The sequence below is a fragment of the Cimex lectularius genome, unplaced genomic scaffold (assembly GCF_000648675.2).
Source record: "Cimex lectularius strain Harlan isolate CLEC.00 unplaced genomic scaffold, Clec_2.1 scaffold57, whole genome shotgun sequence".
In the NCBI taxonomy this organism is placed as follows: Eukaryota; Metazoa; Arthropoda; class Insecta; order Hemiptera; family Cimicidae; genus Cimex; species Cimex lectularius.
In genome coordinates, this window is record NW_019392642.1 from 440,830 (window position 1) to 465,556 (window position 24,727).

Here is a 24,727-nt window from a genome sequence, read left to right on the forward strand (position 1 = left end):
ATAATCCAAGACAGCACATGCAGATTCTGCTAAGAGGCAGAGGAGACACCAACACACCTATTAATAACCTGTTGGCACCACAGCCTGGTGGCTTAGGGATTCAAACTCTCAATGTAAGGACAAAATGAAAATGAGAAAAGTGGAATTCACCCATTGGACATAAACAATCTAAGAACTGTCTAGCAAATTTTAATCTAACAGGACACTTCAGACAGAATGAGCATCTGAAGAAGATCGGTTGTAACGCAACACGGCGCATGCAGAATATATAAAGAAGCAGAGGAGACCTACTAACAAACTGGCGCCGCATTTTCCCGCAAGAGGAAGTGTTTTGGGATGTACAATATCATTATAGAAGAAATTCAACCAGTGAATTAATAATAATCAAGTCCATTGATGAAATAGGACTCACTGGTGTCCTATAGGTACAGTACAGGGGATACAATAGCTCTTAAAGGGCGCAGTATATTATGACTAATACATCTACATCTAATGTGAAGAACAGTTAGATCGTTAACATTGATTGAATTCAAAGTAGTTTTCGAAGGAAACGAATGTTATTTTTCTGTCAAAAGTAGTAGTAATTTTAAATCGGGTGGGGAAAAAAGTGGGAAAATATTCAATTAAATCGATCTTTTTTTATCTTGGAAAACGGGCCTGGGTGGTTTCCTTTATAGTTTTATTGAAATCTATCATGAAGAAGTTGAAGAAAAAAAAAGAAGAAGAATCAATTTCATAAGGGATGGATTTTGCGCTTGGGCGGAAGGAGGATGGAAGAAGGGCTGCCCTCGTGCGGTCTGCAGCGCTACGAATTTGAAAGGCAGTTTCACAGAAGCGGTAGATTAAAGAATGCGTATCTCGATTTAGTTTTTGCCTTGTTGTCTCAGGGGCAACAGCTGACTTCAGTCCTCGTCGGTCTGACTTCCCTGTCGACAAATGGAAGAAAGATAGGGCCGAGTATTTTCTTTTTAATGGGTGCGGTTAACTCGTGATGGACAGAGTGAGTTCAGGCAAGCAGAAGTTCCCAGTGGAACGTTTGGTCCGAGTCGGATATTATGAACTGGAACAGACGATAGGCAAAGGCAACTTCGCAGTCGTAAAGCTGGCCACTCATGTCGTTACCAATACAAAGGTAATCGGTTTAACATAATCCTGCATGGGCTAATGAGTCGGTTTTTCACGAGTGTCTCCTGGTGAGCGGACACGGCCGTCGGCTTTGACCTTTTCAGCCGTTGACAGCTTGACAGCCAAAAAGATCTCGATACCGATCACCGATCAACAATTTTTAACGACCCTGAGACTTGCAATAATAAAAAAAAAATATATTTAAAAAAATCCAGATCGTTTTTTAACATAAACCTCCGTTATTTACAAACATTTACAAATTAATAATAAATTTTAATTAATATAGTAATTTCTTACAAATAATTTTATTTAGGTTAGAACGCTATCACGAACTTTTTCTATCATTCCAGACTTATCTGAAGACTCGAAAAACAATTTTTACAAAAAATATATATACAATGATCACATTCAATTCTGACACTAGTTCCTACAAGGTTAACATTCGTTATTGCAGACAAATGACTTGAGTTTTGACATTGGCCTAATGGTTCTTTGTTATTCAATTAAATCTTCTCAACCAACAATTAAACATTTCTAATTAAATATAAAGATCAAACGTAATACATTTAATTTTACCATTTCAAAAATGCAACATAGAATATTTAAAAAAAAATTTATCCAGCTCCTTTTGTTTTCGATACAAATTCTATTGAAATAACAATAAATCAACTACAGTTGTTATAATTTTTTTTAAATTATGAGCAAATTTATATACAATCTTCTTTTTTATTTTCCTTCTTATTGGGTTGTCCGGAAAATAATGCAGGATTTTGGTATTAAACAAAAAAAAGAAACTAGTTACTTTAAAGCAATGTTCTTTAATCAAAATAATTTCCCATACTCTCAATACATTTCTCCCAACGTGTTGGTAACTTATTAATTCCGTCTGAGTAGAATTCAGAATTTTTAGAATTGATAAAGTCAATAAATGCATTTTCCAGTTCCGTTTGATTTTTGAATATTATGTGTTGTAAGTAGTGGTCCAGGTGTCTAAAAAAATGGTAGTCAGTAGGCGAGAGGTCCGGAGAGTAGGGTGGGTGAGGCAAAGTTTCATAGCCAAGCTCCAATAATTTTTGTGACGTTACACGTGACACATGTGGTCGAGCGTTGTCATGCAACAAAATGGGCCCTTTCCGATTGACCAAAGAGGGCTTCATTACTGCCAATTTCTGATGCATGGTATTAATTTGGTTACAGTATGATTCAGCATTGATGGTTTCGCCAGGATTTAAGAAGCTGTAGTGTATTAAACCAAATGAAGCCCACCATACCGTAACCATTACCTTTTTTTGATGAGTTGGGGGCTTTGGAAAATGTATTGGAGCTTCTCCTTTGTCGAGCCACTGTCCAGAACGTCTAGTGTTATCGTAGAGAATCCACTTTTCGTCACATGTAACAATTCTGGCCAGAAATGGGTCATTTTTGTTTCGACAAAGAAGTGATGCACAAACATCAAAGCGCTGATTTTTTTGGCGATCGTTTAATGAGTGTGGAACCCAATTTTCGAGTTTTTTCACTTTTCCAATCGCCTTGAGGTGGTCAGCGACGGTCGTTTTACTGACTTTGAGTTGCTCTGCAAGTTCTCGAACAGTTGTTTTGGGGTTTTCTTCCACCACTGATCGCAGAACATCATCATTAAGAGAGGAAGGCCTTCCACGACCTTCTTCATCTTCAAGGCTGAAATCTCCCTCCCGAAATTTTTTAAACCACCTTTGCACAGTGCACTCATTAACACAACCCTCGCCCCAGACTTGGTTAATGTTTCTAGCCGTTTGGGCTCCGCTTCGGCCGAGTTTAAACTCGTAAAAGAAAATCGTACGAAATTCTCGCTTTGACATTATAAGGATGACTGAATTATTTCCAAGTAGCGGAATGCTACAGAGGTAAACAAACAATATCATTTGGAAGAGGATTAATAAGTGTTGACATTCATACAAATGAGTAATCCTGTAAACGTAAACAGAATATTTTATATAGATTTTTTTTAATGAAAACTTAAAATCCTGCATTATTTTCCGGACAACCCAATATTTTTCAATGTTGTTCGTAGGCCAATTTCAAAAGTGTGGGTAAAAAAAAATATTAAACTTGTATATGAGCAAGTGCACACTAAAATGTTCCTTACTTTTTCTCTTGTAAATAATGTTTTGCTTTGATTTGTCTTAAAACATATTACTGCAAAGAAAAGATTATTTTGCTTTTAATATAAAAGATAAAATTTTACATATCATTTTTTTATTTTAAAATGTTTTCTTGGAAAATTCCAGTTTCATCAACAATGGGTTAGTCTTTTTGATTGAACTTATTTCTTATTTATCTGTATTTCAGTGATATTAGTTGAATAGTGTTAATGTTAAGACTTTTTTTTCACAAGATAAGCCTTTAATTGGATAATAATTCAACCGTTGCTTTACATCCCTTGAAATTGTTATTATTTTCATTATTATAGTTTATTTACCCCGTGATATTTTTTTAAACAAATTAAAACTGATCTGCATATATTTGGATTATAAATTCAATTTAATTTGCAAACAAACAAATTTTTTTTCCATTTATGTTTTAGTGATCAATTCACCAAGTTACTTCTTTCAATTAATTATTCTTTTTATGTAAGATTTTGGTTGAGATAAAAATATTTAATATATAATATGATATATATTTTTTTTACTGAACTTTTAAAAACACAACTACCAGTTAGATTTTAACACAGAGTACAGTTGTAAAAAACCACTGATTTAATTTTTTTGCAAATCATTTTGTATTAAAGATAATGACTTTAAAAAATACACAAAAAATTAATAATTTATTCTAACTATTTAGTCATTCTTCAGGAAATGGAAATTAAATCTTTGTGTTAAATCAGTTCAATTTGTCCATGTCAGAAATACAGAAATGGACCAGTGTAATCACAACATAAAATTTATTTATTTATACTTTTTTTTTTGAAAATTTTAACATTTTAGAGCAAATTAAGGTTTTCCAAATAACAATTATTTTTTATGTCTGTTGTTCCAAAAGACTGATATTTAATTTTTTGTTAATTTTTCTTTTCTTGGTTTTGTCCTATTTTTTATAGATGAAAATTTCTTGGTAGGCCTTTTTGAAGGTGCATTTTTTAGGTGTTTGTTAAAATTAAGGCTTACAAAGAAAATATTTTTTTTATTTGTTAAAAATAACGATAATATTTTTATTTATTTATTTATAATTTATTTTATGTTGTAATTTGTTATGTAATTTGAGCTTTAATCGATTATTTACGTTCGAAGTTTTTACATCATTTGAAGTTTATGTAACATTATGGGCATGCTCAATGGATTCTCAAATTTTATTACTCTTTTTACTTATAAAAAAATACCAATAAAACTTTTATATCCATGTATCCCCAGTATATTATATATATTTGACGTTAATACACAAATGTGATCATAACAATATAAATTTATAAGTTATAAGATATAAAACGATATTTGGTCATTCACCGATCTCAGTAAAACCGTGGTTGTTACAAAGACAAAACCTTTCAAATAACCCATAAACGTGCTGAAACATAAATTGTCATCCCCTTTTTTAATGTTGCTTAACAATATTAATGGAGGGGTTGCTCTGTTGTGTTGTTGACGTCATTCGAAGTGCCTTGTGCGTCATTGGACGTTCGTTCGATAGTTCGATACCACTAGTTGCGTCGTAACTCTTTGGGGTTCTTGAGACCGTTTACGTTTTTGGACGTCCTCACCCTTTAAGGCGGTTTTGTCTTTTATAATTTATAGTTTTTGTTGCAATACAACAAAATATGAAAATAGTTTAAATTTTATGCAGGAACGTCAAACTAACGAATACCAGCCATTAACTTTTGACGAATGAAACACAAGCTCCACTAAAACAAAATCTTGTTAAAACAAATGCGAAAAAATAAAATAAATAAAAGTAGCTTAATGCCCCTATGAAAAACTTTTGTTTATCGAGCTAAAACCAAGAAAAATTGTTTATAGTTTTTCATAATTGAATTTTGGCTCCCCAAAGGGAGCGAGTATGTATACCACTGTATATAGTTAGGAGAAAGAAGGTTATTATACTACTTGCTTCTGGGTCTCATCCTTTCGGAGGAAATATGTTCTTCCGGTTTTTTAAAAAATATTCTTATTTTTTTTTTTTTTTTTTTTAATTTCAATGTCTCTTCAGATTTGCCACCTGCCTAGTGATACAGACAGGGGTTAAGAAGCGCTGGCAAGTCAGCAGCTACTAGGGGCAAGGGTGGGCTGCGCCCTCCTTGTACTACATGCCCCAGAGCGTCATACTACTGCTCTAACCATGATGGAATGGACGAGTTGGGTGACTTGACCTTAATGTTGAACTGCTTTAACGTAGCCTCAAGTCCCTGTTGGTTGCCGGAGAAGTAAGCTGAAATGGCATTGTGAAACAGCAGTAGTTGTTTGTGCATGACTTTAATCTAAATTAAAAANGCCCGGGTTAGGCGGAGTAGGCACTTTTACTCCTTGTTCCATTTTCTTCAACATTTTCATCGTCATTAGTTTTGTGTTTTGTCTGTAAGATTGTATGTGTACAATGTGAGTGCAATCCTCAGCCTTTGGAGGTGATCCCCCGGCCCATTCGGGTGCTTCTCCGATCTGCCCGCACCCTGTGTGGCCTCAGGAGGGCCCGCCGCGATGCCCAGCACGGTAACCATCCAGTCGCCAGCTGGCAGTACTAGGCATCACAACATTATACACGAGGTGATAGGACAGCCTCCCCGGTGGCTAGTCCGGGGTTCGGGTCCCTGTACTACCTCGCGGCCCGGGAGTGCCGTAACCCAGTTTTCCTCCGGTACCCTCACAGGAGCAGGTTTCACGGACACCCAAAGAGACCAGGAGATCCCCCCCTCCAGAAGAGAATTGTATGTTGTATTTGTTGTGTTTTGTGCACGGTAATGTGCGTTTGTTATATTCGGGTTCCGAGGCCCTTGGCCGCGTGCATCGGCCTGTGTATTAGTGGTGGCATGCTGACGGAGGCCCAGACACCGTCAATGTCCCCCGCCCTCACACCACCTAGTGTTAGGTGTGGCGGAGTTATGTACGTACTGGGTCGCCAATCCCAGGACGTGAGATTTTTAGTTCGTCTCAAGAACCTTCCTAGGGACGGTAACCCTAGGGTGTGTACTGTTAGTGTACTTATGTCAGTGTAAGTGTAGGTAGGGGGATGTGTAATATGTGGGTGGACGCAGTTTACCCTCATGCCCGGGAGGAATATTCTTATTGTTTTATATTTGTGAATGTATTTATTAGCATAGTACGAGAGAGGTGATGGAGTACGTAATATTTTGTGAGATTTCCTCCTTATTTCCTTGATGATCCTGTTGTTAGGTTATTTCTGATCATTTTGGTCTGCCTGCCCTACCGTCCTGATCTGTGGCACATTTCGGCTCTTCATTGACTTGACAGATCCAGAAACTGAAACATATCTAACATACGTGTGTTTCTTTGTGACCGGTTGTTTCATAATTTGTTAAAGTCGTGAGGAGCAGTCAAAAATGAGGCAGTTTAGAAAAATACCTTATTTTATTTTTGAAGTCGTTTCGACCTTTATTCAGGTCATCTTCAGGGCATCAGTCTGGCACTATTCTTGTGGTGTCATTATTCAGGACAACACTTTCACACAAAACCAATATGACACCACAAGAATAGTACCAGACTTGATGCTCTGAAGATGACCTGAATAAAGGTCGAACGTAATCAAAAAATAAAAAAAGTATTTTTCTAAACTACCTCATTCTTGACTGCTCCTCACGACTTCAACAAAATATCTAACATAGTAAAACTTTGAGGATAGGCATTTTGGTATAAGCCCTTCTCCTTAAGAGGGTTGGAGGTACATTCAGTACTCCATCACCTTAGTGAAAATAAATTAAATATGTATATAATATTAATGATCGCCTTCAACATTGTAGTTATATATCAACAACTTGATGCTTTTTTTTTTAAATATGTGTGTACAAAGTATGTACGTGGAAATAGGTGAATTAACTTCATTATTCATGTGGTAGAGGCAGACATTGGTTGGTTGCTATACCAAACTTACATGAGTAGGATAGACACCCCACCTCTTCAGACTTGCAAAAGAATGTACAATACACACCAGACCAGAAACTGTGAAATAGAATATAACTCAAACTAGACCAAATTTTCAAGCCTAAAACAACTGAAAAAAGTGTACTATTATTTATAATGGGTGGATTTTTTTTTCTCTATGTTCCTACACATAGAGAAAAATCATGTCAATTTAACAAGAGTAAATAAAATAAATAATTGGGAAAAGACAGCAGATATTTCTACACACACAAACAGAATGCACATACTGTGTAAATCATGTATCTTTAATTATTATTGTTAGTATTTTCATCGTAAATACATTTTACAATTAAGATCATGTCTTGAATTTAGCTACTAACCACAGAAACACAGGGAAAAATCTGAATATGTCTTATTTTTGACAATGAAATTTGATTAAATTTATTGTTAAGATTGTGGGACCGAAATCCACCACTGATGACATGACTAAAACTGCAGGTAGATCAGAATGATTGGAAATAATCTAATTCTAATGAAATTTTAATCATACTGAAAAAACAACACCTAAAGAAATTAGCAAAATTGTATTTAGAAAAATGTCTAAAATGAACTTTTAACATTATTTTTCAGGTAGCAATAAAAATCATAGACAAAACAAAACTGGATCAGGAAAATCTTAAAAAAATATTTAGAGAGATACAGATTTTAATGAAGCTCAGACACCCTCATATTATAAGACTGTACCAGGTGAATTACCTTTCAGTATCTTTTATGTTTGTTATGTGATTTATATTTAAATGTAAAAAATTACATAATCATTACATAATCAATAATAAGTTTCAATTTTACTATAAAGACTTGTGCAACATAGTCAATGATAGAAAATTAATGAATTGGCCACATTGCAGAGGTTGTACTCAAGCAGAAAATCAATAATCAAGGCTGCAATTATGTAACTGCATAGCAAAGAATCATTGTTTAAATAACAAAAAAATGTTGTGTATTTAATTTACAATTCAGAAATTTGTAATATTTAAACTTACTTTTAAATTGATACATAGATAAATACACAGATAGAATGCAATTGCTTTTATTAGTCATTTTGCTGATACATTAAGGATGCTAATTTATACCATTTTCTAGGTTATGGAGACTCCAAAAACCATCTACCTAGTGACTGAATACGCTTGTGGGGGTGAAATTTTTGGTGAGAATTTTTATTTTAACCTATCTCTCTCTCTCTCACTCTCTCTCTCTCTCTCTCTCTCTCTCTCTCTCTCTCTCTCTCTGTGTGAGAGAGAGAGCGAGAGAGAGAGAGAGTGAGTGAGAGAGAGAGAGAGAGAGAGAGAGTGTGAGAGAGAGAGAGAGTGAGAGAGAGAGAGAGAGAGAGTGAGAGTGAGAGTATAAAACATCCTTCATTATTATTGTTCTTATTTTTTTTAAAAATTATTTCAATTCAATACATTTTAAAATTAAGATCATGTCATGAATTAATTTAATTTTCAATTTAAAACTCATTATTTTTCACCTGCATTCAGCTTGTAATATAATTTTTAAAAGTATTTAGCTTTTATTTTAATATTTCAATTATATTGTTCATACGTTTCGCATAATAAATACCTTAAATTACTCTTGAAGGAACAGAAATCTCAGATATTTCTTATCTGAGAAAATGGATGTTATATCAAGATATTCAGCTATTTATTTACTAGTAGTGTGATAACAACGGAAACAGTAAATACGCTTATTGTAACATTTTTCATATAAAATGTTAATCTAATGTTTACTGAAAAAAGTGCATCAGATTATGTATTTCTTTAAAAAAAAAAAAAAAATCAATTAACAAATTAAAAATTAAATGATCAGAAATGAAATATTTTAATATAAATTGTAGTAAAATTTGTTTACTGTTAGTTTTTATCATAGCCAAACATTGTGTAGAGACCAAATAACATTTTGCCAGTTTGAGCGTGTTGAGAACCAAAGGCATTTTCTTTTATTAAGGTGATAAATTAGGCTTATCATATAATCTGTACTGTACGGGGCCACAGTGATATAAATTTTTTTGAGTATTGTGTACTCAATGCCAGTTTCAATTCACATTGTAGGCAAAACTTGTATAAATGTATATGTTTTCATCATTGTTTTTTATTTATCAGTCATTTTGGAATTAGTGAAATTCATGTAGTTTAGATGATTTTGTTTTCTTTTAAGCTTTTCCAACGGTACAAATTCATTGCTTTTATTATATATCAAACCTGGAGTGCTGATAGATCATTGGATTTTTACTTTCTTTTGCTTCTCTGTGTTAAGTTAGATAATAATAATAATACTTGGTAATACTGTACCCTGAGATAATCAGTTAATAATAATTGTAAAATTATTTGTTACAAATTTATATTTTAATAGTGAAATTTTTATTGTTGCAAGTTCATTTTACCTTCAAGTATAACTCATTATTTTTTTCTTAAATCAAGCTTTCTTGAAATGATTTTATATAAATTCCACTTTTTATTCTGTTTGTATTAGCTATTTCATTTTTTTTTACATTGTTTATGGTAGGTACCATGGTTTTTATGCTCATGACATTTTACTGAAAATATCCAGAAACCGACATACATATTTATTATATGAAAACGTTTGACAGAGAATAAATATTGAAAATTGACATTTGATAGGCATAGATAATCATCTAACTAATCAGTTATGAAACCCAATAAGAGTTCTTATAATCACAAACTAGATAAGGCAATCTGGCCATCAACACTATTTGTTTATAAACCTAATTAATCATGTATAGTGTAAATGCTGAAGGTTTATGCTTTGTTGATCAAAAATACTTTTGCCCACCAAATAAAATTTGAATTGAAGTTTTGTTTCCTCCGTTTGTAATAATATAATTTTCCTTGCTTTTGGTACGGAAAAATTTCTTGGCAAGTAACAAAAAATATATAAAGCAGCTACAAGTTTTTTAAATTTATTTGGAAGTTGTAATTTACTATCGAGCAATGCCTTTGTTGTTTGTGAAACAATCCTGTCACATTTCAGGGTTAATTATAAACAGTATGTAGTTTCAAATGTTCAAATGTTTCAAACATGGTGAACCTTAACTGGTTAATTCATTTAGAATATTTACATCAACATTTATAATTTTCCATTCATGAAAAAACATCTTAGTTTATTGATTAAGCAATGTCAATATACTTATGTTTTATATGCATTTAATCAAACAGATAAAAGATTAACTAAAATTATATATGTTTAATCAATATTAGATGCATAGGTGCTGCCTCCACAAAAAAATAAATAAACAAAGTATAAATAAGTGAATATAAGTAATTATATGTAACCAAAAACTTGTGTTAGAAGAAGTATGCAAAAATTCAATAATGGAATGAAATAAAATAAATTTATTTATTTTCTAGATTTCTTAGTAAAAAATGGAAGACTGCGAGAAATAGAGGCCTGTAAAATCTTCCATCAGATTGTAGCAGCTGTTAGTTATTGTCATTCCAGAAATGTGGTGCACCGAGATCTTAAAGCAGAAAATCTTTTATTAGATGCAAATATGAAAATCAAACTTGCAGGTGTTGTAATGTTTTAGTGTTAACGTAAATATTTAATCGTGGCCATTGTAAATAATTTCATATCTTTGTTTAGATTTTGGCTTCAGTAATGAATTCGAAGCAGGTGATAAGCTAAAAACTTGGTGTGGCAGCCCCCCTTATGCCGCACCAGAACTTTTTCAGGGTGTCCAGTACGATGGACCTAAGGCTGACATATGGGTAAATATTTTTCCTAATAATTATGAGTAATTAAGTCATAATGTATAATTATTACAAGTGTTAATGCAGAGCCTGGGCGTTGTCTTGTACGTTCTTGTATGCGGTTCTCTTCCATTTGATGGGAATACGCTTTGGAGCCTGAAGAATAAAGTTATTTCTGGAATGTTCAGAATTCCCTTCTTTATGAGTGCTGGTATGTAATTAAAAAAATGATTATTTGATAAATGTCAGAAAATTAGTTACAGTTGATTTTTTTTCATGATAGCATTTATTTATTTGAAAATTAGCAATAAAATTTATTGTAATTCTTGCTAAAACATGTTTTCAAATTTCAGACTGCGAGCAGCTAATTAGACAAATGCTGCTAATTGATCCTGAAAGACGATTATCCATCAAGCAAATCAGAGCTCACAGATGGATGAACCAAGTAATATTTCAGTCGTATATTTTATTATACAATTAAATTTTCCAATTTCAATTTTTCTCTTGTTAAAAATTGATTTTTTGAGGGGAGCAAGAGACAAATACATTAATTGTGTAACACAAAAAAAAGTCTAATACATTTTAATTGTTTTTAGGTTTGTCCAGATCCAAGTTATGAGGCTGCTGAGGATAAAAGTTTAGATTTGGAGCCAATAAAAATTAACAATTCTGTAGTTGAACATATGCTACAGTTACCAAGTATCAACAAAGAACAGATAATTGAGGTATACAGATTATAATAATCTTTTTAAAAAAATTTTTAACTGGCTTTATGTTTGTTATTTTGTATTTCTGGTAAAAATATATGAATTAAATAAGTAAAAAGGAAAAAAAAATCAAGGATAAGGTGCCTGAGTTGACAGTTTTATTCCAATAAAGCAGAGGTTATGAATAGTTGTTTATTGTTGACAGGCTGTTAGTAACAACTGCTTTGACCACATCAGTGCTATATACAATCTCCTTGTTGATAAGTTGGAAGGAAGGATTTCTAATTCACCTGTAGTAAATACGACTCTTCAGTCATCAAGAAGAGCCAGTATTACCACTGGTCAGTACTGGATTTATTATTTAAACAATTGTAGATTTTGTTTTGAACATTAAATTGTTATAGGTGTTGTTGAAAGACTGACCCCTGAAATGGAAACAGCAATGTCTCCATTAATGGTTACTATGCCTGCTGTTCATCTACAGGACCAGCTAGAAAAGGTAAAATTACTTTTGACTACAGATACGTGATTAGATTCTCTAAATTAAAAGCTCATGTGCATAATAAATTGCTCTCAGTTTGAAGGTACGGAAGTTGATGTGGATGATAGGTCACAAGTCGAAAACCAGAACAGTGACCGATATCACGTAACAGCCAGGAGGCATACTGTAGGACCTGGTGATTCTACTCATGAACAAGTAACAACAATTTAATAGTGAATTTAAAAAATAAATAATATTTTTAAAATAATTTTTTTATTGTAGGTTCTTGAAGCACATTACATGAAGCAAAGTGGCGGTCAAACACTCAATATTTTTCCTGATATCAATCTTCCACAGAATATCCCACTTGTCCAATACCAGCCACCGCACAATTTTACAATTAAAGATCAGCATCTACTCAAACCACCTCCTGTAATGGGTAACTATTACATTTATAATTTATAATAATGGTTTAACAGGGATAAATGCATCGGAAAAATAAAGAAATGAATAATTACAATTAATTAAGGTTTTTAGTTGAGATGAAAAAAAGTTAATGGCACGAGCGGGATTCGAAGGAGAGAAAACTCATAAGGTGGGGTTGAGATAGGAAGTTGATGTCCGAGTGGATCGAGGTCACGATAGCTCAGGTGGTAGAGCAGCAGCGTATCTAGCCAAAGGTCGTGGGTTCGAATCCCTCTCGTGCCAGTAACTTTTTTTCATCTCAACTAAAAACCTTAATTAATTGTAATGTTTAATTGGTCAAGTGGACCACGAAATTAGTGAATTTAATAAATATTGTTATCAAGCTGGAAAGATTGTTTTCAATTTATTGAAGATGTGTAAATAATACTTCAGCTAGTAATTTTCCAGTATTTTCATTAAGGCAGCTTGGGTCTGGTCTTTCTGAATCGTGATAATTTTTGTACTGTAATCATGCAGCTTGTTATTTAATTACAGTTGAATATGGTCAGGTGTAGTACATATGTTTGTGCAATACACAATCACAAACTAGTTCCCAACTAATCTGTGATTTATGACTAGCACAAGGGGACCGCGGTAGCCGAGTGGTTAGCATGAGAGACTCTCACGCCGCGGTCGTGGGTTCGATTCCCACCGTCGCCTCTGNCGGCTAGATACGCCGCTGCTCTACCACTTGAGCTATCGTGACCTCGATCCACTCGGACATCAACTTCCTATCTCAACCCCACCTTATGAGTTTTCTCTCCTTCGAATCCCGCTCATGCCATTAACTTTTTTTCATCTCAACTAAAAACCCTAATTAATTGTAATTTATTAATTGGTCAAGTGGATCATGAAATTAGTGAATTTAATGAATTGAATGAAATGAATAATTTTTAATCACATCAGTATTTTATGATAATTGTATTTTTAGAGAGAAAAAGGATAGGATTAGTTATTCTACTCACAAAGTCAACATTCCATAATGTTTCCTATTTATACTAAATCTAAAAATTGATTTAAGTATTAGCATAATGATTTTACACATGAAGCCGAACTGTACTGATTGTCAAGTATAAACTACATGAAATGTTTCAGTTGGAGGATTTGGAAGAAGGGCCTCAGATGGAGGTACACATCTTCATAGTTACTCGCAAAGAGCTGCCAGTGAGCCAGGGAGTCAGGAAGAACTTCAGCTTGTGAGCATAAAACTAATGATAAATAATATCAGTTAACCGTTCAAAATAAATTTTTTCATTAAAATATTTTATAATCGATACTACATCAAATATGAGGTTTTTTTGGTTACATTAAATTACGGATAACAAATCAATGACACCATGAATCAATACATAATGCTTAATTTAATTATTATGTTTGTGAAAATTTGTTGTGTCTACATATTTAGAAGCAAATTCCCAAACATAATATTTTCTTTTGATATATCAAATATCATATTAACAAAACCATCGATTTTTAGACAGCTAGTATGTGTTATTAGTAATATTTGTATAGTAGTATAGTATAAAATAAAACATTATGAAATGAACAACCCAATTGGTTAAAATAAACTAGAAACCCAATGGAATAAAAATACACGATTTACTTTAGATTAAAAAAAAATTTAGATAAATCACACTACATTTAATATTTTCTATTCGCGTTTACTAATTTAATATTATGATTGAATAATACTATGTTTTAGCTACAACCTGGCAGTCCAGCCTTGGAACAAAGATCCCAGCCTATAAATGTAGCAAATATTGATAGCCCTTTAGATCAATCATCCGGTACTGACGAATTATCCCCAGATTCATTTGCAGTAACAAGGTACTTTATTTTTGTAATTCTGATTAGAACAAAATTATTTAAAAAAAATTTTTTTTTTGTTTTTTTAGGTATATGGAAGGAAGGGGGTGTAATAAAAGACATACAGTTGCTACAGGACCCGATGAAACACATAGATTGCAACAAACAGGACAACCGAGGATGAGAAGATCTGGTTTACCTACAGTCACTGAAAGACCACCAGGTAACGACTCGATTTTTCTCTTCTGCTTGCTCTTTCTTTGCCTTTCTCTTTGATTTATTTTCACTTTTATGTATTGCATCAACTGAAAATCCTTTTCAAAAGATGTGTTGACTTTTTTCTTTGTAATGTAATTCATTTAATGTACAACAAACTGAATTCGGAACAAAAAATTACTCCCTTTAATAGTCAATTTTTCATCAAAATAAATAAGTTTAAATAGCTTACTAAATTTATTGTTAATTTTATCAGTCATTTGCACAATCGAATGAATATTGAAGCATTTTTGAAAACATTGCCTTTGTGTTAATGTAAAGAATAAATGTAGAACAATTCTGAAAATGCTATTCATTTGATTACTGAAATTCTGCTAATTAATGCTTCACCTTAGGTGTTTAAAATAAATAATAATGAAATCAAGTGGTAAAGTAAAACCTAAACATACAGTAGCTCGTGGAGTAAATACAGTTTTTGAGAAAGATTTTTTGAGGAGGATTTTTTGAGTAGAGACCATGCTTTGAGCTCCTTGCATGCATGTCTATGTTATCTCCCCATACCAGTCATCAGCCCTGAACTGGTGATGGAGGTTGAGGCTCGGATGGGCCGGTCTTACTACACGCCACAAGGTTACCAGACTGGCGCTCCTTCGCTGGCTCCTCAACTGCAAGCTCAATCTTCAAGGACAAGATTTTGGAAGCACTACCTTCTTCCTACGGTCCAGGAGGCAAACAATTATAAAATTGGTAAGCAAAATCTACACTTCTAATTTTTAAATTTAAACACGTGTTCAAAGTGAAGTAAATTTACTTACCATTTGAGTTCATTGAGGGAAATTGGAAACCATCATATTTTTCATATTATATATAAATAATTAAAGAAAGAAAATCCTTTATTTTGTCGGTTAATATTGTCTCGGCTTATTTTGTTTCATTATTCCGTCACTTGACTTTTAAGGAACAATTTTCATTTAATGTTGTTTCGATAGTAAGTCACTGAATTGCTGTTATAGACCTATACTGATGATTGACTTGATGATTAATTCTTGTTAATATGGTTCTTATTTATTATGTTGTTTAAAGTATTTTATGACATAGGAAGATATCCTGTCAGTGAGTTTGTCCACCAAAAATAAAAGTAAATAAATAAAAAAGAAAATACTTTTGACAGTCTGTGGTAGAAAAATGAACATTGTCAACGTCAAAAAACAAATATGTACAACTAGATTTTATCATTGCCGATTAAATTCCTAAATCAGTTCATATCGATATTGCCATGCTTGTTGCACATATGAACCAGACCCTCCCCCCAATTACTAATATTGTGAAAAAGTGAAGTAAAATGCGCTCTTAAAAATGACCAAAGGCCAAGGTATTGCTATTGAAACTTGGAACCATAAAATGGAAAACATCCTTCTTTGCTCTGGATATGTGTACGGAACAAGTCTCACTTACAAGACCTCTATCCTTTCCTGGCTTGTATGTTAAATATAGTTGCTCATACATAATTTCAAAAACCCAACAAATCTCCCATGTACGATGTCAAAACATGGTTATCTGGATGGATTATGTGAAAGGATAGTGTTTTATAAACAGAGTAATGGCTAAATGGCTTTAAAACATTTTTCTGTATGGTTGATTGTACAATTCTTCATGTTTCTTTGAGAGCTTTGGCCAGGTGCCCATGTTTCCAGTGTCAAAAGAAAAATTATATCCCAGATACTTTGCCAGGAAGTTTCGGTGGGCAAACCAGGATCAGCCCTGGCTTATTACTCCATGAGCAGTAATTTTAGTAAATCTGGAATTATCATGTTTTAACACCTCGCAAATCTACTTGAGATGAAATTAAGCGTGTATTTGAAGCAAGGAGCTAGGTCAGTTTACAAAAGTAGCATATAATTTGGGGTTGATGTTATCAGTAAAAATACTTTTTAATAGATGATCAAAACCTCCAGACTTGAAGGGCATACGTTCATATGGAATGCCAAACACTATTAAACAGCTTGGCTTTTGCAGACCATGAGACTGACTTGCACAATCAAACCACAATAGATTGTGTATAAAGTAGTTTTTCTAGTGGTTGCTTTCTTCTTTATGTGCCTTGGTATGGAAAGCTTGGGTGTTAGGATTACTCTGAAATACACACATTACAAATACGTGTGTATTTCCTCCAATGTGCTATTATTTACAGAGAATACTGTAATAATTTATGGCTTAGAATAGGGCATATCACTTTAACCACCACTGAGTTTTAATTATATCTGTCTTGGCGCCAACAAGCTAAAACGATGGGAAGTTTTTATTTGCTTATTTATTATTTATGTATACATCTAATTTAATAACTTTCTTATTTTTTGTGGCTAGAATGGTTATATTAATTATGGTTATGACTTGAAAATAAAGTCATCACTGATCAATTTAACTTTTATTATTTAATATAATCTATAGTCGTACATTTTATTAACTGTGTGGAAATTATACCGTTTATTGTTTCATAATGGTTGGGCGCATGTTAGTGATTAATTTAGATTTTTAATTAATAATTAATCAATTAGAGTGAAAATAAATAGTAGAAATACTGTCAGTGTTTGTCAATGTTAATTATTTAAAAAACAAACAATAATTTTTAAAAACAATGAAAGAGCCTATTTATCATCAAATTGAACTGTACCAAATGTCACATAAAGATTTTTTATTTTAATTAACAACTCTGATAATATTAAATGGTAGACTGAATTAAACAAAAGCATATATATATGTTTTGGATGGACAAAAATTATTTCTTTTTAAAACAACATTGAAATTAATTATTACCCAAACATTCTTAATATTACGATGTGTGTTTATTATATACTGTTCTTTGATGTGCTCGCACTTCCAAACTCCTCAATGCAAATGGTCAGTTTTCATTAATAAAAAATTGTTTTAAATTGTTGGACGTTTATTATATTTTAATTAATAAACTCCTTTGTAACTCCATTTATAATTGTGTAAATGGTTTGTAACAGCTCGCTCATAGGAAGCCTTCAATGAACAGGTTTTGTATATCTTTCATACCTTTGCAGTGTTGTAAATCTGTTGTTTGCTATATAATTAATAATATAATTATTTTCTTTCCTCCCATTTGTGTAGTCTTTGCATGTTAGTTAATATTCAAGCACATTTAATTATATTGCTACTACACTGTCGTTTCCACATTTATTAGATAACTCACTAGTTTCATTAGTGATCCTTTTTCTTTGTTATTTCGCAAACAAAATCAATTTAGGAATTTTGGGTTAGGCAGTTCATCAACCGTTGAATAATTTTGATTTAATTACACTTACCTTTCCCCCAATATGTTTTGTGAAATACTTATACATTTAACCACAAGAATTAACCAAAAGCTTAAAAAAAATTCTTGTTATATTTTGTCAAGTAATTGTAAAAAATATATAAATTTTTTTTCCGTCTTGTTAAAAACAACAAACAGTCCACTAGTACTCTTCATTAGTATCGCTTAAATTAAACATACACAATTCATTAATCTTTTAAAAGAATTTTATTTTTATTTTTTATTATTTTATGACAAACCATTTATTTTATTTTTTTTATTGTTTATTAATAACATTTGTTCTTAAGGGGGAAGAGATAGTCTAAAAGAGACTGTTCACTTTCCTGGTGAAAGATATTCTCCAGTCAGAAGAGCGAGTGAGGGCTCAAATCATTACATTTCAAACTCTGATCATTCGTCTCTCAGGTCATTACAACTAGAACACCAACAGCTGCAGGTTTGGAATACTGTTTATTTTTGTATTTAGTTTTTAATAACTAACGCGTTTTTATTTATTTAATTCTATAGAAAAATAACAGCTTTGGGGGTGATTTATTAGTAGCAGCAGAACTCCAACTTAGACATACAATTGACATACAGCAAATGAGAGCAAGTCCTTCTCCCTCTCCTCCTCAAGTGATTTCTGGCGGAGTTTCTCCTCTCACTCCTTCAGGTTGGCCACATAAAAAATAATAAATATGAATAAAATTAACTATTAACATTTAGAAACTGAAATTATTAACTTTGAGCAAATTTCATCTTGCGCTTGGTTCAATGAATAAGGTTTTTTTATTTTTTCAAGGCTCTCCTATTCATTATTCTGGTGTGAGATATCCAGAAAATCCTGCTGGAGGTCTTTCTCAGCATTTCCAGAGCTTACAACTACAACCTGATATGTTCAATCCAAATCCAAATGGAGGTATGAAATTTTCAAAGCCTTGCTTTTCACTTTAAAGTTTTAATTAAGATGTTTGCTTAAAATTGTGTTTACATATTCTGACTAAACATTTATTTTTATAAATATTCTGCAAATTTTTAAGGTTTGATACCACAAGGGGCATCAAGCAATTATCAGTACAACAGTCAAAATGGAAATCAAGCACCGCTCGATCTTAGAATTAATGTCCACCCAAGTCCGTCACCACCACTCACTAGGATACAAGAAGAAGATTGGCCTGGTAAGTTTTGCGGTAAAGTGAAATTTCATTTATAACAGTGTTAATTGTGAAATCTGTTTTAAATTTTAGGAGAAAAATTGGGATACAGTTCAAGAATCCAACCGGTAATATCAGTTACAGATTCAGAAGGTGAAGTATGGCCTAGTTTAATGACCAACCACCAGCCTCCTCTCCTTGCCTCAGAGGCCCTACAAAAGACTGTTTCTGGGTCATTCCAAGTGTCATTATCAGAATTTTGCTCCAATTTAGCAGCATCAGAAGTGATTTCCCTTTTACAAAAAACTGTTAGTGCCATAGCTCCAAGTGAATTTCATTGTTACACTAAAGATGGGCCGGCATTAGCACTTCAGAGTCCATCGGGTCTTCATGTTGAATTACAGGTATAATACAATGGTAGATTTACATCGTAAAACTGGACATTTAAGTTGAAAGTAGATTTTTTTCTGTCATGAAATATTTAGAGATAGAGTTAGTCTGCACTATAACAGGAATTCAACAGAAAGGACAACTTTTTTATCATGATGGTAAAAGATGTGAATCTGGCTGGAAAGGTCAGATTATATGTTAAGCCATTCAGGACAGTGTGATATCATGCTCTTCATTCCCCAAGTGAGGTACTCAGAGCGTGATATTGAGCTCTACTCATTTCAATTCAAGTTCATACCACTTTTTAAGTTATTGTAGCACCAGTGAGAGTGGAAAATTTAGATAACATAACGCCGTTATTTACTGTTTTAAGCAACACACTCCTTTGAACTTCAGTCTAAAGGTGAAGAGACTATATCACAATATCGTGCTTACAGAACCTGGGTAGAGGTAGAGGGTGAGCGTGGTGGCTCGCTCTCAGTACGTCACTGGGGGAAGCAGAGTAACCTAAAAACCTTAATTAATTGTCATTTATTAATTGGTCAAGCGGACCACGAAAGTAGTGAATTAATGATTTAAAAATGAAGTACACTTCACTAAAGCTCTCCGTCGCCATTTCAATTGTTGTCGAGAATCCAAACCGATTACACAACATTTGAAAAATGGCAAAAGGAAGGAAAACTCATAAGGTGGGGTTGAGATGGGGAGTTGATGTCCGAGTGGATCGAGGTCACGATAGCTCAGGTGGTAGAGCAGCAGCGTATCTAGCCAAAGGTCGTGGGTTCGAATCCCTCTCGTGCCAGTAACTTTTTTTCATCTCAACTAAAAACCTTAATTAATTGTAATGTTTAATTGGTCAAGTGGACCACGAAATTAGTGAATTTAATAAATATTGTTATCAAGCTGGAAAGATTGTTTTCAATTTATTGAAGATGTGTAAATAATACTTCAGCTAGTAATTTTCCAGTATTTTCATTAAGGCAGCTTGGGTCTGGTCTTTCTGAATCGTGATAATTTTTGTACTGTAATCATGCAGCTTGTTATTTAATTACAGTTGAATATGGTCAGGTGTAGTACATATGTTTGTGCAATACACAATCACAAACTAGTTCCCAACTAATCTGTGATTTATGACTAGCACAAGGGGACCGCGGTAGCCGAGTGGTTAGCATGAGAGACTCTCACGCCGCGGTCGTGGGTTCGATTCCCACCGTCGCCTCTGGCCCTTTTTTCCCGATAACCCCCAATTTGAACAACATATATATAAGAATTCGTCATGGCTAATATGCAGATCATAAGGCCAAAAAAAAAAAAAAAAAAAAAAAAATGACTTGCACATGCTCAAGAACGTGGACTGATCATGAATTCCTTGACTCATGCTATTTTCAGATCTCGGACTCCTACAGTTGAATGGTATCTTTTGTATGGTTTGATAGTTGAGTATTGAGAAACTCTCTTCTTTTCCAGAACATAGAGGAAAAATGTGGCTCATATTTTTTAGCCGGGGAGAGCTACCTCTACCTTTTAATAGCTACCTGCTATTTAAAAAAAAAAAAAAAATTAAAGACAGAGAAAACGGAGGGTAATAAATTAAAATTGAGTCAAAATCGGTACTTCATTGAACACAGCTTTGAACTACTTAAAAAAAATCAATTGTACCAATTAAAACAAATAAAAATGCCTTTTATTGTTCATTTTATTAGCACTAAATGTATTGCATAAATTTGCATATTTGAATAATCCAAAAAAAAAAAAAATTATTTATTTAACTTTCTTTGTTAAAAGTTAGTTCTTACACATGGTTTTTAGTTTTCAACAATCCGGATTTCAAACTTAAAACTCATCATCGGGTTAAAAGCAGTTCAAGCAAGTCTCTCGAAATAAATTGTAAGAACGAATTCGCCGATCCCTTGCCAACGCGACGTTTCAATGAGAAGCGGTGCTTAATTTTGATCGTGTGAAAAACTTTAATTGCAACACAACTAAATATTTTCCTAGTAAATACTCTAATAAAATAATTTTAAATTAGTGATTAATTTGTGTCAAATATTAGTTAGGTACATTTTAAATTAGGAGGTAGATCAAACTCTATTATATTATTTATGCATTTATATATAAAAATAAATAATATAAAATAAATTAATATTTAAGTTCACTAATTTCGTGGTCTGCTTGACCAATTAATATATCACAATTAATTAAGGTTTTTATTTGAGGTCACGATAGCTCAAGTGATAGAGCAGCGGCGTATCTAGCCGAAGATCATGGGTTCGAATCCCGCTCATGCCATTGACTTTTTTATCTCAACTAAAAACCTTAATTAATTGTTAATATTTAAGTTTTTTTTCAGTTATTGTACTTTATTACATTTCCAAAATTTATGGGTGTTTTTTCCTTTTTTGAAAAATGAATTTTTCTGAAGTAGTGTGGTTGTGGTAAGAAAAATAATAAGTGTCAGTCCTCTTTCTTAATATCTTAATTTTTTAATTGTATTTTAATTATAATTTATTATTTGAATTATTATGATTTATTAAGTAACTGATTTTTTTCTTTCTAGACAAAAAGAAATTATTCACTTATTAATCGAGTGATGACTTTTACATTCATACTGCGTATTTTAATATTTTTAGAACAAATTAATAGCATATTTGAGGTTTGTTAGTAATTTATATTTGGCATATTTTAAGATTTTTATTGCAAAATTTGGGCTCTAGTTGTAAACACTTTACAATTTGATGAGAGTGAAAGCGCGGGGAAACTGCATACATTGTTATAGCCCATCCATAGTAAAATCCTTGGACTGTTTTGACGGCCACAAACTAGGATAGAACAAACCCCATGATTTGTATTCGATTAAACATATCAGTTAAAAACTAATTACTGTATATAAACATTACATAATCAACTTATATTAAATTTTTCATAATTTTGTATGTTACATACCTGGTCTTTTTGTCGTAGGTTGAGAGGAATGCACAACTTAAAATGAGGCGAATTTCAGGAGATCAGGGGCAGTACGCTGACCTTTGTCACCAGCTGGTCGCTTGTATGACTAGCTAACAAAACCCTATCACTTTATGAGAGACATCTAGTCACTACCTAAACTGATACACACAAGCGACTTCAGTTTTTTTGTTTGTTTTTTAAATCACATAATTTTACTCCCTTTGTTAGGTTTCATTTTTTGTGATCTCAACCAACCATTGGCTGTGAACAATTTTCCAACCCAAGTTAAATCTATTCTTTTCTCAACTGGAAAATATCTATAAGTTAGTTGTCATTCCATTTCTATTATTGTTGATTTTTTTTTGTTTTAATCTTTTATGAATTTTAAATACTTTCTATATTTCTGTAGATTTGTTAATTGCTAATCAACTTTTATGTTCATTTCAGTGGACATTTAAACTTTATTCAATAGCAAAATTTGTACATAAAAATACAGTAAATCAGGACATTGCTACAACTTTTATTTAATTATGTTGTCATGAGAATAATAATAAAAGTAAAAAAATAAATAAAAATTACAGCAAGTACATAGAGAAGTTAATATGCTTGTAATTTTTATCTTTGGCATATTTTTTATCTGCATGCCGTTATTTTTATTTTGTACGCTTTCATTTTGTCTTCAAAGCAACAAATTATTGATTTAGATGGAATGTCCATTGTTATTAGTAATTACCTAATGTAAAATATGAATATAATGTATATAATGTACATATTAAAAGTATCATGTATATTCATGCCCAATAAATAAATCAAAGTAAAAATAGTTTGTTTTGTATATTGTGTACACATTTGTGAATTTCACTTATAAATAATTTCTTAAGGAAATGTGTACACAAATAAAATACCCCACAAATTTCTGTCACTAAATATTTTTCTGGCAGACCAAAAGGATCGATAATGACCAAATTTAATATGGGGAAAACTTGAAATTTGGTCGTTACTCATCATTTTAGCTTGCCTATCTACTGCGTTGGTCTGTCAGATGAATTTCATCATCTTCAGTGTGTCTATGAAATTTCTGTGAAGAAAAGTTGTTTTTGTGATCATTCATACAGCAGGCTTTTAAGAAGTCTGAAGCATGTTTAATTTGTGTTTTTTGAGTCGTATGTGTGGGTTCTATTTAGGATTTCAGGATCAGGAAGTAGGTAAAAGGGATTGAATTGTTAAATGTAATTATTTTTTTCTCCATCAAAGTGATATGGCCGTCATTTCATTAGCGTGAAACAAAACCGCGCTTAGAGATGCTTGTCTTTCCAATGCTACAAGGCCCCTTTGCAAAAAAATGAACCACGACTGGCATGTAAAATATTAAATTGCCATTAAATATTATTTACCTATCTACTATTTTTAACCTTTTCCAAAGTTTCCCCATTTGATAAAGCAAGTAACTTTTGGTTTTTACATTTTTTCGAAGGACATTTCTTTTTTCATAAATCTTGAGCTTGGAAAGAGAGCTAAATCAAAGAATAAATTTAAATGGTTCAACAAGTGGTGTATGCACAACAAATTAAAATATCAAACAATTTTGTTCCAGTTGTTAACAGAATGGACTTAAATTAAAATGTAGGAAATCATAGTTTCACGCTTATAAGCTTGAAGAAGGAGGTGGGCAGACCTAATATGCTGCAGAATGGAATTCCACAGATGCACCCCAGCAACTCTAAATGAATCATTCATAGATTTGGATCTAAGATGCAAGCTTTTTATAATATTTAACCACAGGAAGAATTAAAATTGAATATAATGAATAAGCATGATGGGCAGAGCTAAGTGATTTGAAAAAACTAAATAAATATCGGAGTTTAAGGAATCAAATAAATTAATACCCAAAATGAACTTGTCGTATGTTGAGATAAGTGAATAAGTAAAAGACGATAAAATAAGAGTTTTGACTAGTCTAAGTTTTAGTGTTGGAGAGGTAAATTTATGATATTTCAAAATGAATTTAAATTCCCATTCATCCTTTTAACAACAAAGCCTAAAATAACGACCCAAGATAATCTGGTATTAAAAGTTACACCAAGGTTTTTTACTTGGTTAGAGAAGGATATCAAAAAGCCACCAAGAGTAATGCAAAAAAAATCCTTAGTTGACAGATGTGTGTTGTAAATAATCATCGATTTGGATTTGAGTGGATTAAGTTTGAGACAATTGTTTGAAACCCAATAGAAAGGTTTTGTTAATAATTTGAATGGAATCAGGGATTAAATGAGAGGGACATGGTGTATAGATTTG

The 24,727-nt window shown here is 32.4% G+C and overlaps 1 protein-coding gene across 2 annotated transcripts; it reads left to right on the top strand.

The window, feature by feature from the left end:
- Positions 1-821: 821 nt before the first annotated feature.
- Positions 822-23,253, top strand: LOC106661831 (serine/threonine-protein kinase SIK3-like). 2 transcript variants are annotated; one of them, XM_014385512.2, is made up of 22 exons: positions 823-1,132; positions 7,818-7,934; positions 8,331-8,394; positions 10,613-10,774; positions 10,848-10,972; positions 11,042-11,165; positions 11,308-11,399; positions 11,551-11,679; positions 11,867-12,002; positions 12,066-12,160; positions 12,239-12,358; positions 12,425-12,581; positions 13,703-13,803; positions 14,310-14,434; positions 14,503-14,636; positions 15,194-15,376; positions 18,251-18,399; positions 18,471-18,615; positions 18,745-18,861; positions 18,983-19,120; positions 19,190-19,500; positions 22,448-23,253. In XM_014385512.2, the coding sequence occupies exons 1-22, from the start codon at positions 992-994 to the stop codon at positions 22,544-22,546; spliced, it is 2,964 nt and encodes a 987-aa protein (XP_014240998.1). In that variant the 5' UTR covers positions 823-991; the 3' UTR covers positions 22,547-23,253. The 2 variants fall into 2 exon arrangements, with proteins under 2 accessions (XP_014240999.1, XP_014240998.1); XM_014385513.2 differs by lacking the exon at positions 15,194-15,376 and having other exon boundaries at positions 822-1,132.
- Positions 23,254-24,727: the final 1,474 nt, after the last annotated feature.